Below are 16486 nucleotides of genomic sequence, written 5' to 3'. Positions count from 1 at the left end.
ACCACCCCCACCACCTTCACCATCACAATTGAAATAATCATCATCAAATGATATCACTATCAACAATAATCATGATTTTCATCATCATTATCATTGTCGTCATCGTCATCATCCTATATCACTACCTTAATGCTCATAGTGATAATGATCATTATTTACAAATCCATCCTTTAACTCCCAACCAATAATCTCTCACCATCCACACTAAAAATATACTCGTCCTCAAAAATGACAAAATGAGAAAATAATTTGTCCATTCTTAGTGATTCCATTTTTAATTCAGATTTTGACCATGGTCACACAAATCTCCATTTAACCATGGCCTATCTCACCCTACTAGCTTCTCTCTTTTACTTATTAATTTCTCTACTTTTTTTCTTCATTTTTTAATACTTTTTATTCACAGAAGAAAGTCTTGAAAAAAGCAAACGTAAGAAAAAAGAAAACCTTCCCCATCATCACCAACAATTACAAAAACGAATCTACAACATAAATCTAATACTTAACTCTTTTTTTAAAACTGATATTCTACCTTAACCCTTCTTATGCACTAGCTTTCCAGCTATGCATTTATTTACGAGACATGGGTCTGAAAAGAGGTTAGGAAGAATCCATTTGGTCAGAGCACCCTCGGAGAAGAATCAGCCTCGCATCCAGTCTCCTTTTTAATAAAGATTTCCTCGCCCGACACATATGAACACCCTTTTAGGATGCGTAAAAGTGCTTTATAAACCCGTATCATTTTTTTTCACTCTGTAGAAAAACGCTTTGTAGCATTCCAAAAGATTGACATTCTATTCAATAGCAGTCCGAGTTTTAGGTGTGCAAACCTACTCGTATTGAAGCAATACAAATTTATACGCATTGAATACCATTTCAATATTTTCTGAAATTATTACACAGCATTTCTGAAATTTCTCCATTTACATGAAATTAATTGACCAATGTTGATTTCAAGAATTTGTTTTTCATGAAAATTTCATAATATACAGATATCCTTGTTCATAAACTAAAACCATTGGAGAAAAAGATTGTTTTTCACACATGTGTGCCTACAATTTTACTGTTTCCTATATTGTTGATTGGAAAATAATTTTTGTTCCCAGTTAGGTGACAGGAATTACATCATCATGTAACTTAATATTTTCTTTTCAATCGTGAGACTTAATATATCTGTCATGGGAAGATCGCATCATTGACATTAAAATCTAAAATCTCATAGCAAAAGCAAGCACAAGAAACATTCCTGGTAAAAAAAAGAAACACAATGGTACCTCAAATACTATACCCCCTCCATATCTTCTGTACAATTTGAACTCCAATCTCTCTCATAATCTCTCAATATTTTCATCATTTCTTTTTTGTTGCTTTTAAAACAAAGAAGTAAAAATCACACATTTTGGATTCTCACTATAACTAAACATCTAATCTGCTACTCAATAAAAAAATCTTAATTTACAGACATCATCCCTTAAAAGGCATGTTTTCTCAACACCATTTCATCATAAAATTCATTAAAATCTATTTTTTTTCGCACAATCGAGTCTAAATTTTTATGCCTACCTATTAGTATCTCATCTATAATAACACTAAAATGGATTTTGACTAGTCCTCCACAAAAATCCATAAATTTTACAATATTTTCTTAGAAAAGAGCATGAAAAGGAACATCTGGACAGAGGACACAGAAATAAAATGACAATCAAATCTTCTAAATAACTACAAAAACAAAATACTCTTAATGCCTAGGCTAGATATTTACAGCAGCACTTAACATAAAACTCATGTTAGAAAATCAATCACATTTTCTTTCATAAACTACATAATCAGAATTTCGCCCTTCTGGTAGTAAACCTATAACACATGAAAAGAATTAAGAGAAAGAACAAAAAAGAAACAAATTTCAAATTCAAAATTATCTGTACACAGACGAAATAAAAAAAGCTTTTAAATTTTCTCCAAATTGAGAGAAAAACAAAGCTGTTTAAGCGTAAAATCTGAGCTAAAATCGAATCGGAACTTGATCACGTGGAAAACATCATTCACCCTCATATATACAACATGGTCCATGGAATCAGTGTGATTTTCGTACGAAAAACAAAACATTTCATTAATCTTAACGAAGAATCATTCCCTAACACAACAATGAGATTAAACCCTTACAACAGTAGCGATGACGCATGCTCCGTTTGCAAAAGTATAACCAGTAAAAAAAAAAATGACAATAGAAAACCACACAGGCACGACATGTAACAAAAGAAAATAATAGAGAATACAGTATCTTCATGTGCATTCATGAACTACCCAAAAACAATTTTTTTAAGGAAGACAGGAAAAAAAAATCAACACAAATCATATATCACATATCCATATACAAGAAAAAAAAAACCCAAAGTAATACACACTGCTAGTGAGCAGGACTTTAAAGAAATAAACATATAATTAATCAACAAGTCACAAATTTTCATCATAACTCCCCAAAGTCATTAGGTGGGATAATTTTTGTACCAAAATGCTACGTTCAAATACCACGTAATCAACGGTAGCTTCCTATCTTAAAAATATCTGACTCTATGGTATACGAAAAGAGACAAACTAAGAGGAAACATGTCTGAAAGTATTTCTTCTAATAATCAGTAGAGTCTCCACGTGTTAATAAAAATGTAGGTATAAGAGCTCTCACACACAATTCTTTTTATTTTGTCAGCTTCAGTGAAAATAACAATCACGTACGATAACAGACAACCATCACAAATAAAACAACTACTTTCTTTCCCCAACAGACATGACTAAAGTATGAAGACATATTTAAAATAAGAGAAAGAATCACATAGGGTCTAGGATATGGAAATTGGCATCTTATTTCATCAATGGGGAATGAAATAAAAAAAAACTATCCTTTTAAATGTCTTGAGATAAGGGCATACCGGCAAAGAGCCGTCATATTTGCAGAATTGTCATAAACATTCAAATTTAGCATGAAACACGAGTTCTTTGATAATTCAAGGGAAGGGAGGGGGAGGCTGCGAAAGGAAGGTGACTTGCATAAATCTGTTAGCCTTTCAGAGCCGTTTATGAAAATATATATATTCATAATTGAATTTTTTTCGTGTGAGCATCATTACATGCAAGATTATAATTATTTGTAGTAATAAATATCGTACAAACCAAAGTAAAGAGGAATCGGAGGTCTATTTTTACAGTATTTTATCGAGAAATTCAGGGGGGAAACGGAGTATTTCAATCACTTTATTCTTGGTCTATGTTTATACTTTAGTATAACACTTCAATCACACTTGTTTTTATCGTTCAATGAAGCGTTTATTTGCAAATCCCATTGTTAATAAGCATGCAAAGCTAAAAGGATATCACAAGGCATTATGACAATAAAACAAGACTCATTCTTAGATGTACAGAATGCTTTCTCTGCATAGGTTTTCTATACACGATTCAAAATATGTAATGAGTTGTGATTACTAAACAATTCTGTTCATTTTTTTTCCTTATGCTAATCAATAAATAGAACTTTATTTTGGAAGGCACATAGAAACTGGCATAGCCTGAAGATTAAAATTGAATTCTGTTAAACTTTGAAAAGACACGAGTGCTATCTATCCTTTCCTTTTCTTCAAGTAACAAAATTAATCAAAGAAAAAAAAAACATGACACAAACATTAAAGGAACATAATCAGTGCTGGAATTCATGAGTGCTTTTAAATCAAACAGAAGAAAACAAGGACAAAAAGAAAAACGGAAAGAGTCAACATAAAAAATGTCTGTGGAACGAATTAGATCTTGCACCTCGCAGAAAGTACAACAAAAATCTGACATCAACATACATACACAATCATTAATAGTCATCGCCAATCTATTTCATTCATTTTCTCTCTTTTTATCGCTAGAACATCTCAAAGTTTACCCGGTGCATAATGCCGCCTTTCCTCCTACGCTTTTCGTAAAGTCCCTGAGCTACCCGTCAAATCATACCCTTACCAAAACCACTGCAGCTCTCTTCAAATTGGCAGCCATATTGCCAATTTTCTTCCTACTTTATTGCTACTATACCATGCAGCAAATACAATTCATTCGCCTCCTGTGCAATGATTCCCAATCACTGCGGGGATTTTTCCCCCGAGTATTCATTCATATAATAAGCTGCAATGCACTGAACACATAATAGACCATGTCATATGCTCACGTTACATGTATCTAGTCTTTCATTTCAAATCACTCCAATAATTCATTATAATCAATTCGACTCTAACATCGAGCATCACACTCTTCCTATGATCACGACCTCCTCCCCACGCCTCAATTAAACATTTCTTCCACGTACAGGAACACATTTACAAAATAGATTACCAGGATTCCCCCATCATCGCGACACATCTACCATATATACAACAATAACAAAAAATTCTTACCGAATCTATGAGGAAACAGAATGCCAAAATAGAAACATACTCGAACTTCACATGTACAAATTATCATCATCCAAAAATGCAATCGATCTTATCTACATACCTACTGGAATCTACACAATGAAACTTACATAGGCTACAACATTTCACATAAATTTCGGCAGCTTGGAGATATCGACAATAGCTAGTATAACGTCTGCTCAAATAAAAGAACTCTTTAACACATCTAGTTTGAGCATACTCCCTTCTTCGCATAAGAGGTATTTTTTGGTATGCATTATCTACAATGCAAAATTGCCGTCTTCTCGCGTCGCGACGGCCAAGAACATCTCACCTCAAATAGACGCAAATATTCAATTTGCAATTCCTTGTAATAATCAGTCAACTCAATTTGACCTCATCTTTTCACCAAGACGAGATATTCAAAATTCATTTTTTTTATAAATACATTCAGATAAACCTCAATATTCATTTCATTTTCTCAAATTTTTCATACTTTAAATTCATTGACATTTATCAGAAATCCATAGTAATTATATTTATTGCCTCTCAGAATAAATTCCCCAAAACGGGTAACAAAAAACATAGGTAGACAATGAAGTGGGGTATATGGTTTCAAAACAAGAATTTCCTCGTACACAAACTCTAGCACCCTAACATAAAAGATTCAAAATTGGGAGATAAAATGACAATAAAATCCATTAACCTCCAGCAGTTTTTCTCTCGTGCGTGATTAATTAAAAACGGGTCCTTTTCTACCTTTTAAAAATGAAACCGCATATTCTTACAGCTATTAATGTATATCAAGACTTCACAGAATATTTTAAAGTTAGGGAAGGATGAAATTCAAAAAGCATTTTCTTTTACACCTTTTTATAGTCTGCGGAAGTAAAAAAATCTTGAATACAGACCTCGGCTTTATAATTCACGGATTGTAGGTAATAGTTAACTACCTACTCTCATACTCGACTTCGTTTCTGTTACAGTGTAAACAAATTCTACAGGTTCCAACAGCAATCTGATACATTTGATCAAACATTACTATTAAAATGATAAAAATTGTATTCTTTCAGTATTAAAAGATGATCGAACATCAGAATTTCTTAAAACTGCTGATAGCATGTTTAAAAAGGTCAACGGGATCTACTACAGGAGTCTTTTGAGAGTCTAAAAGATATGGGCAAGAGAAGAGTTTGAAGACTGAATTTAAAATCCAATAAAAATCTACCCATGCACTATTCACAGCAGGTTAAAACGTTCAGACATTCTCAAAATTGCTTTGAAAATTATTGGTACATTCACTCCGACAGTACTCGATTCCAAAAGTAATGCTTAATTTCGAAAGCGCATTTATACTCTCTGCCTGCCGTTGCATCTCTTTTGTTATCGTCTCGAGTCGAAAAATGGAGAATACATCCCGTTGTCAACTGGAGATTTTTTGTTCTACACAAACTCCCTCAATATCAGTGCCGTCAGGTAGGAGTAGACTTCAAAAACAGGTATCGATACAGTTGTAGAAAAATACACTCCTTGAGCAAACTTTGTCATTTCCATTTTATAATAAGTGGTGGCATTTATCCTTAATTTCAGGGGAAGATGCTGGGAATCACACGTTTCCATGACGATGAGAGGTGCTAGATGAGGTTTAGGATTTGCTGGGCTGTTTGCCATGTTCTGTTTCTCCCCTACGAGGTAAATCCTATTGGTCTGCCACACAATAAAGAGTCACTAGAAGACAATCTATCAATCACTGCGGACGAGTCGAGGTAGAAAAAAAAGGGAGAAATGCATCATTAGGCGGGCGTGCAATCTATCAATAATGTTCATGGGTAGTTATAATAATGGCACATTTACCCTGGTGGCCACTTCAGGGTCCTGTGGTCATGTGGTTAAAGAGAAATGCCAGTAGTTGCAGTAAACACTGATTTCATGAGAAAGTCTGTAAAACCAGGCTTAATTGTCAGTATATCATCAAGGATCTAGATCTGGTACAGTTACATAAACTAAACTTTGTGAAATCTTGAAATCTACGCTGAAAAATGTTCACACCAAAGATCACCAACACAGATAGGCACACGTGGGACAGTGTATTATTATTGCTGAAATAAAGACCCGACGGAAGTGACCGAATCCGCGCTTATTTTGCTTATTTCTCAGCAATTACACAATTTCTTCCAGAATCCTTTGGCACATATTTTTTATTCATACAAACAGACACTTGGGTGGTGATTATATTAGATTCTGTAAAAAGTCATTTTGAGATTGTTATCAAAACTGGAATTTATCTTTAATAGCTATTACGATTGATCCGATCAACCTAAACTGTATGAAATATCATCAATCTATCAATAGTGTTCATGGGTAGTTATGATAGTAATGGCATATTTACCCTGGGTAGCCAATTCAGGGGCATGTCTTACAGAGTTACCATTGATCCGATCAACCTCAACTGCATGGATGTCATAATTTTTTCTACCAAAAATTTGCACATTGTCCTTTGTATGGAAAAAGAACCACACAGAATTGTCAAGGGAATGATGACTGTATGAATATACAAATTACAATGTATCTATAAAATATTTTGCACAAACATGCATTTTTTTTAAAGTTGACGTTGCTGGCTTTCCACAGTTGAGGTTGATTGGATCAATTGCAACTCTTCGCAAGACTTGGCCCAGTTCTAAAAACTGTTCTCCCAGCAGACCCTGCTATCATTATTACCCTGGCTTATCACATAACTGATGAAAAAAATCTTTACAATTTGCTTGTCATGTAATAGCTTATCCGGTCTGGATCAAGAAAGTAAAATATGGACCACATTGCAAAAATTGATTGATTGTGGGGGCCAAATTCTACATTTGATTGCATTGGTTATTGTGTAAGATCAATAATTACAAACAGCTTCAAAATTAATCGCTGAGCTTTAGGTTACCACCCCCTGGTGGGGAATAGCTACAGAGAATTGCAGGGGGACAAAAGCAATTTTCTATTGTTTGGGCTGGCTTGTCTTGAGCAGACCTGCCAATCTCTGGGAATGAAAAAGTGTAATCTGTGATAAAAAAGGTGTATTTTCCCCCAAAAGTGTATTTCATAATAAAATGTGTGGCACAATTGCTCATCGTGGAGTTTCCTTAATACCCTGAATAATGGCTATTAACCACATGGCTACTAAACCCTTTATTGACCAAAAAGACTGTAAAGAAATTACTCGATTCTCTAAATTGGCAACTATTCAATGAAACTGCATTTTCATTCATGCTGACATGTGTCATATCCATATTTGGATTTGATCATTGTGTGTGTCTGGGTAAAAATAATAACCATTGCCAATTTGAGGATTGAAAGCAGATCGATTCAAACTTTTAATACCTCTGTTGGTTATTAATGGAACTCACCAATGACAGTGTTGAGGCTGAATGGGTTGGGTAAACACTCTTTCACTTGGCTCCGGCTGACGCGTAATACTGCTGGGCGGCGCTCATTGTTTGCTGTTCATCTACTTGGTCCTGTCAAATTGGCAACAAATAACACATCATTCGCAAAAATAGAAAAGATGTGATTCATCATGTTGAATTTGCAATAAAATCAAGTTTTATTTACAAGAAAAGAATACACAATATTCCAAATTGTCTTTTGTAACGTTGAAAACTAAAAACTTGGAGAAATTAAGGTTTCTTTCTCTCGTAATTTCAATTTTATTACAATCATAGAGACTATCTATGGTCATGCGTCATGAGGTCGCCCCCTTTTGCGTTACATGGTGATTTTTGCTTTCGCGGCGCACTTTCAACTTTAAAAACATTTATCTGACAAAGTATACACCCTATGATAGCAAAAGTATACATTTTCTGAAAGGAAATTGCACAAGGAATCCAAATCTGCACTCAAAAATAGCATTAGGTGTAAGGCAACAATTTTAAATGGACTTGAATAGGGAAATTCTGATATTTTTTTTAATCTCATGGTTTTTGTCATAAAAGTTTGTGTAGTGCCCCTATGACAAAAATAATGCTATATTATGACAGAACACATTCAGACCTTTCTAACAATATATAATTGTGTAGGGTTCATGTTCAATTAATGATCTGAAAATTGACCCCGACTTTAGCCCAAAAAAATCATGCGTTTCAGACTTTCAGGAATCATATACTATATATCAGGTGTTATAATGCTTGCAATACCAACATTTGTTGGGTTTTCTTTGACCTGTACATCAGAATTTATAAGTTATTAACATTTTAAAATGAATTGATGGTACATGTAGGTACATAAACAATTCAAAGGAAAAGTAACAATTGAAATGTAAGTTACACAATTTGCTTAATACCGAGGCTCTTATTACAATGAATTACAATGATCTGCCAAGTGATGATGACATGCAAGAGACAATGTCTATAGGTTCAGGAGTAAAGACTGAAACAAGTTTGCAGATGCTGTATGTACAAACATACATAAATTTATATGACTACTGCAGCTTCATGAAAGAAGTTTCTAAAGTGCAATTGCACGCATTATATCCACATAGTCTGTGTTTGATAGTTTAAAGCCATGGCGGGTTTTGATGAGTTCAAAGCCAAAATATAGTATGCAGTCCTTTGGTATGATAGCATTTGAGGTAGGTTACGTCCATTTGACCATTTCACACAGACACTTATTGTTTAATGTCAGTGTGTGTATTTAGTGAAATATGTATGTGTAATAAGACATCAGTGAAGATGTACAAACTTGGTGCTTTTAAGAAAATAATGCTAAACTTTCTAAAATTCATAACACATTTTCTGGATGTTTGAAGGTCATTGACCTTTGTCAGTTAATAATTTGGATGATTTGCCTTAATACTGAGCAGGGCATCCCCTCAGAATTGTAGGAAGTGTTTTTTTTTGTAATTGATGCAAGTTTAGTGCTAATAATAACTGTCATTCAAATATGTGTCAATCTTGAAAAAATGTCAAAATTAAGACATTGCAAATTTATCAGATTTTTATGTTTCAACCTAAGCACACAGGTCTATGACATGGAAAAACATACTTTTCAATCATTAGGCAGTAAAGTAGAGTATGTTAGCTTCAATTTGATACCAAGTTTGTAGGTTTAGGCCAAGTTTTGACAAAAATATTGATGCTTTCCCCCAAATTGCACCAAAAATTGCGTTTTCCCATTGACTTTGTACAGGCGGCGCCGCTTCCGGCACCACCCCTCATCACCTCTGGTGTCCTGACTTTTGAGAGCTATAACTCAAGTTCTAAAAAGTCTACAGCAATGAAACTTTCCAGGCTATTGCATTAATAATTCAGCTTTAAAATGATACTAAATTTGTTGGAATAGCCTCTATGGTTTTGAAAATAATTAAGAATTACTATAGCACGAAGCGAAAATGTGTAACAGCACCACCCTTTTTGGGGGGCGAGCTCATGACGCATGACCCTATATGGTATTATGCATCTCTAAGAACTGCTTATTATCTTTTATATAATGTACTTTATGGTGTGTAAATTGCATGAGACGACACATATAGAGTTTGCCATTAAACTAAGGGCTTAAGGCCAATAAATATTCATTTGTATATGTTTGTAAGAATGAAAGTTATTAAAATTCAGAATAATCATGCTTTATTATTATTGTTACACACTAGTGCAAGTGCATTCGCTTTGACCAATAAGGGTGTGTGCTCATTTTTTGTTTGCAAAGGGGAAGCGCATATGCCTCTCAGATGCATAATAATTGCAATTAATTGCATCGCTTGTAACTCGATGGCCAGGGCTCTGTAACACAAAGATTAGCGATCAATCGCTAAATAGACTGACCAATCAAAATCAATGTAACATCCCCATTTAATTCAAAATACCGACCAGGAACCAATCAGAAATGTTCTTTCATATTTGCAATTCATCGCTAAGCTTTGTGCTACCGGGCCCAGGTTATAAAATATCATGAGACGTGCTATAATGATACCTAAACACAAAGATTATACATCACAAAGGGACTGAACACAAATTTATACAAGAGAAATTATATATTGAAGAAAAATTGACGAATAAGATAACTATACTTGTACATTAGTCCACACAATACCCATAAAATATTGAAAGGGGGAAGGGAAAAGGAGAGGGGGTGGGGATAGGGGAATTTTTTTTCCAAGAACCAAATGGGAGCAGACGTGATAATAGAGAAAGAGAGAAACAGATGGCCCTCATGGAAAATTGCAAAATTCACAAAAATGTTACTATCACCACTAAAACTACATGTAGGGGCAATTCCATAAAATATTCAACCTTTTTTTATTAAGTTGGCAGACTTACAATATTAATATGAAGTCTAGACAGATCATTTTAGGAATATCCGACAAATAGAGGGTCAGGAATACTTTGTTTATGGAATTGCCCAAAGGAAACCCGCACACAGATAATTTGAGACGTGTAGAAGATACCACAGTTCACTGAGCACAGGACAAGAACATGACTAAACCAACATGGCCCACTGTTTCAATAATGACCAAAGTTTATCATACCTTACACAGAAATATGAATTTTTTTTCATTTTCATTTATTTATTTCCTTAAGGGGGGGTGGTTGGTAGACCAACTTGTGAATAAAACTTCAATTCAGGATAATTTGGATTGCTTTACATTTTTTCTGATAAGCACACGTGCAATTTTAAGGAAAGTGGAAGCTTTGGAATGAAAATTTATGGTAATATTTAATGCTAAGAATTGTTTTATTTATGTTTTTTTTTCCAATACCTCCTTTTAAAATCCAAAATGATGCAGTTTGTAATTATGAATAAGAAAATTAATCTTGGAACCTTTTGCGGAAAAGAACATGTGTAAAAGAATAATTTAGGTAAGATTTGAAAATCACAATTTCATAAATTTTGTTTTTTCCTCAAATTATCCCTAGATCTAGGGACATCAAAAATAATACCTCCAGCACAATTTCATAGCTGAGGTATTAGAAAAAAGATAAATCGAGGGGCACGACTGAGTTAGTCACATGACAAGGTGAACACATACATCGACTGTTACCGGATGTAATAGTTGAGTTTGGTAGGCGTGTCCTAGGTGTGCGTATGGATTTGCTTGGACATACTGCTGTAGGGTTAAACAAACAAATCAAAAGAGGAATATCAGTACTAGAAATATACAGTGAGTCTCAAAAGGAATGCTGGGAAAAGGATGATAAATAAAAGTGAATTAAGGGAAATAAATCTAAGTATATATATATATATATATATGCGGAGCAAAATAAATAAAGATATATATGATAGGAATAGGGGAAATTCATAACTTAATTCTGTGTGCAATAAAGTCTATATTTTACAGAAGCAAATGACATATACATTAGTAAAAATATAATGCATTATAAATGCTTTTCCAAAAATGGTTTATTGCACAATTATGTATCGAAGATTAGTGCCAAAAATGACATCATAAACTGCATAAAATACTGTTACTAATGGTGAACAGAGCATTATTAAGGTAAAATCTATAAAAATATGACGAAAGAAATACCCGACATCCATTGAATTCAAAAGAAGGTTCTTCTAAAACATTTTCAGTACAAATTAGAGAAGGCATAAACCCCTACAATGTGTCTGATAACTTTCCTCAATTTTGATTGGCTAGGAAGCACTGTTACTATGGAAACTGATAAAACATTCCTTTCATGAAACTCGCCCCTGCAGCCAATAATTATCACGGTAAAAACATAAAAATGCACATATATGAGTGTAATGGAGATCAAAAGAGAATTAGAATCAGGGGAAACAAAAAAAAATGAATGCCTGGGATGGACTTACTGAAGATGCTAGTTGTAATTGACCGAGTTGTGTTGAGAGACCGGTAGGGACCATTGGATGACCACTGGCCATGCCGGCCATGCTGGGTTCTAAACCTGCTGACCCTCCATATACTGTTGACTGCTGCTGTAGAAAAGTAAAAAAGTAAAAATGAGGAAGATCAAATAGATAATAATAATACTAATAACAATACACAACATTTACATAGCGCTTAATACAAATGTTTCCAAGCGCTGCATACTATTACCCCGGCTTTAGCACGGCTATCCTGATCGGATGCATCGAGCATTCAAGGAATTTCTTCCTACCGGGTACCCATTTACTACACCTGGGTCGAGAGTGGCAAATGTAGATAAACGCCTTACCAAAGGACACTAGTGCTGTGGTGGGATTTGAAACCCGGAACTTGTGGTTCACAGTCCGGAGACTTATCCACTGAGCCACAACACCTCATTAAAAAAAGTATATCAATTATTTACCAATCAGAATCTTTAAAATTCACAATACTTTGTGTAACCCGGCCCTTGAATGCTTTGATTTTGCTATCACAAATCCTAATTGTAAATCCATTGCAATTCATGGCTCTATATACTTGAAGTTTTATCGGGATATGTGTGGTTAACATGTATAAAAGTTGTATAAAATGTGGTTATCTTGTATTAAAATGTCAAGTTTGACAGTGAAGAACTAAAATAAGATACTGAGGCTGTACAATATAAGGTAATACGATAGGGAAAGATGAGAGAGAGATACATGTACATTAGGTGAAAGACAGAAAAAGAAAGAACGAAAATCAATAGAGACAGAGTCTGATATTGTAAAGTCATAATTGCGTAGTCGGCGTAAACACGAGGACCCCTCGGTAGACCAGCAGCACCATGATTGATACTGCTAAGTAGGGCCATCCTTCCGTTTTTTTTTTCATTCATCAATTCATGTATCATTTTATATGTAATGTTATTTGCTTTTTAACGGAAATAAAAATTGAATATACCGTGGCAGGTGTAATCTGAGGCTGTACAATGTAAGGTGATGTTGGTTGTATCCACTGAGGTGTGCTCGCAGCCGGTAGACTTGCATACGTGACAGCGCCCCCTAGGTTGTACGCTGCCGCACTCAACTGGTGAGGCATGACCGGTACCCTATGGTAGAAAAAAAAGAACAAAATAGGAGAATTAACATAGGGTGACTTCAGAAGGCTAGATTAGTAATGTGTTTACAGGCATATTTAATATCTGATTGTAATATAAAATAAGGCACGGGATATATTCCGCCGAATATCTATTAAATGGCAACCCTAATATTCAACCAAAAGTCCAAAATACATGCTTTTGGTTACTTAATATACATACCAAGCAGAGTTTGATTGATGAAGCAAAGTTTGATTTGAACTCTTTGCAACTCAATTTCCTTTTTGTGATGCTAAAATAAACAAACATACATATATTCTATGGGCAGGCTCTCTTTGTTGTAGCATTGATACTTTTAATAAGTTAACAAGTATGAATTTAACAAGATATTGATTAGACACTTCAGGATTTTTATTAGTTGAAAAAAATAGGAAAATGGTTATTCTGACTATGCAAGCTAATTGTACAAATATACACTGAAAAGAATTTTCAAGGATAAGTGCAGATCATTTTCCTCCTTAAACATTGACATTTTAAGTAATGCTTTTACTCTTCTATGTAGACAGGCTGTATCTTAACTCCAATTATGAAAATTGAATGAAAAGAGTGGCGTATAAACCTATTTAGAAAACCTTAAATATTTCAACTTTGATGGACAGAATTATGCCAATTCCTGGAAAGCCTTGGGGGATTCTTACTGGCTGAAATTGTCATGCATGTAAAACTAATCAAAATTCACATATTTGATATAGCCTGCAGAAAGCTTGAAGAGTGTTCAATTTACACAAGGGTGCAAAAAATGCCTGAACAGCTTTTTGGGGGAATCACAAGGAATTTTGCTAGTTGGTGAAAAAGCAGCAGGAATAATAACTGCCAATTTTTCCAGATGAGGACAGAAATATAAAGGAAAAGCTTCGGTGAAGGGGAATTTGCAGAAAGGGCAAGGATTCTTCTCGATCATTGTCTCCAAAAATGTTGACATGTACTCTTTGGGCTGAAACCTTTTAAACTTTTTTTTATCTTTATTCCTTCTGTGGCCATGGCAAAGTTATTTTAAAAATAACCTTGATTTGAGACTAGAAAATAATTAGAATTTCAAATCTCGAGTACAAAGAGCACAGAAATTTTAGTATACATGGGACTAAGTATTCATCAAATTCCTCTTCCGGTCCTCTATCCTCATGCCAAATGATAGGAAAGTCAAGCTCTAATTCCTTTGAGCATGTGTTCCAATTTAAAGATTCATATATATATCGCCCTCTCAGGTCTCGCCAACCAGACGACTTCAGGGCCCTGCCGTAACACGCTCCAACGCTTCCCTGACCTAAATGACTTTTTCGTAACCCCCCCCCGTCTTGGTAATATATGCACATGCCACGGGAGGAATAAAAAATGAAACACTATATTGCGATAGCTATGCTTTATGTTACGACTACATGTATAGTATGCAAAATCATCAAAGGAGGTGTAAAGAATTACAGCCGCTATTTTATTATCTCAATCTAAGGATCTTATGGAAAAAGAATATCAATATCTAATTCAAATAAAATAAGAATAAGCATGATGTCTTGGTGATATATGCATATGGCATGGGATGGAACTAATATAATACAATATAATATCTATATACTGTCATATCTAAATCTATGTTATGATAACAGTATGTAGAAACATCACATGGGTCTAAAGAATTAAAGCAGCTATTTTATATTTCTTTATCTACAAGGATAAAAAAAATTTGCTACTGTTCACCACTTTTTAATCTTAGCCTACTTTACTAGATGAGCAAAGTAAGAAAATATGGCATATCACGGATAGTTCAAATATGCTACAAGCACAAAAAAATGAAAAAAGAATTAGGAAATAAAGGTTCTAACAGCTTCCCGCATTTGTAAAGCATGCTCATTTTATACTGCATAGACGGTGAGTAATAGGAAACATGCCGCTAAAAAAAAGGGAAAAGAAAGCAAACGGAACCAAATAATAACAGACGTTGACACAAGCAATTCAAGGCATTATAAACCTTTTAAAATATCATGTTTAGTATAAACCAAGCACCAAACCACATATTCACTTGCAGGTGATTCCATATTACAGCCTACTACATGACATTGATAATAAAAGCTGTTGAAGTATAGCCTATACTCTATTTCTGTTTCAGTTCAGAGGGAACTAATGGAAAATGAGCATTCATGGATCTCCTTAACTTCAATTACAGTAAAATGACTGAATATTTATTTTTATAGGTGTGTGTTTGTGAGAATGGATGGCTTGACATTAAATAGGATGGTATCAGAGTTTATGAATAAAACTTAGACATTTCACCTAAAATGATGATCTTATGATAGAAATATGGAATCACTCAAAGGTCGTGAATATGTTTTCTCACCCATTGCGAGCGTATAAACTCTCGTACGTGAGTGCGCCGGCTTCCGTCGGCCGCCCCATCCAGTTCGTGGCTGACTGTGGCCCGCGGCCCTGCTTATTTATCTGGTTTCGCTTTTTGACGCCGCCGTCTGCGAATTTGCATAGTAAAGGTTCCTGTTGACTGGCTGTTGATGAGAAGAGCGTAGAAAGAACAAATTAAAAGATGACATTTCAAATGAAAATAAGGATTAACCGTATTGCTGCTATCTCGATCATAATAAATAGGTTCAAATATGTATGGACTAGTCACTACTTAAAACATTTCCCTCAAGGAAAAATGAGACACAATCTTTGTCCATTCAAAATGAATGGTTCTCTCTCCAGTAATGAAAGTTACTCAAAACTCAAAAAGAAACTATAGCCTTATGGACTGCCAAGACCATCATTCAGTTTCCATTTTGCATTTGGATGCATTTTTGTAAACTATTTTAAGTGAAAACAAAAAGTCTGATAACAAATTCTGTTGACTTCTATTATTAAAAAAAATAGGGCTTTGTACATGGAAAGCTTGATCCAGTTTGCAACAGCTCAAGTATAAGTTTTCTTCACCAACTCATATTTGAGATAAAGATGATGCCGGAAAACTTCTTTACAATACATTGCAGCATTCTAAAGAGAAACCATGATTTCTTTCCATCGATGCCACAATTACACTCATTGCTTTGGAAACATTTTTGAATACCAACATTCATCGATTAGGATAAGAGTGGTACT

The 16486-nt window shown here is 34.4% G+C and overlaps 1 protein-coding gene across 6 annotated transcripts in view; it reads right to left on the bottom strand.

Moving 5' to 3' along the window:
- Positions 1 to 252: 252 nt before the first annotated feature.
- Positions 253 to 16486, bottom strand: part of LOC121426200 (RNA-binding motif, single-stranded-interacting protein 2-like) — a 28508-nt gene continuing 12274 nt past the window's right edge. Inside the window, exons 4-9 of one of the 6 annotated variants that reach the window (XM_041622407.1) lie at positions 15735 to 15897; positions 13210 to 13357; positions 12216 to 12341; positions 11443 to 11508; positions 7817 to 7927; positions 253 to 6171 (exon numbers count right to left, since the gene is read on the bottom strand). In XM_041622407.1, the coding sequence (XP_041478341.1) occupies positions 7859 to 7927; positions 11443 to 11508; positions 12216 to 12341; positions 13210 to 13357; positions 15735 to 15897 (572 nt within the window). In that variant the 3' untranslated portion in view covers positions 253 to 6171; positions 7817 to 7858. Of the gene's footprint in view, positions 6172 to 7816; positions 7928 to 11430; positions 11509 to 12215; positions 12342 to 13209; positions 13358 to 15734; positions 15898 to 16486 lie in introns of all 6 variants that reach the window. The other 5 variants (XM_041622406.1, XM_041622409.1, XM_041622408.1 and 2 more) reach the window with 5 other exon arrangements.

Source organism: Lytechinus variegatus, chromosome 13 (genome assembly GCF_018143015.1).
Source record: "Lytechinus variegatus isolate NC3 chromosome 13, Lvar_3.0, whole genome shotgun sequence".
NCBI classification, from domain to species: Eukaryota; Metazoa; Echinodermata; class Echinoidea; order Temnopleuroida; family Toxopneustidae; genus Lytechinus; species Lytechinus variegatus.
Note: the sequence above shows the minus strand (reverse complement) of the source record. Positions and strands in the feature narration are given on the sequence as shown.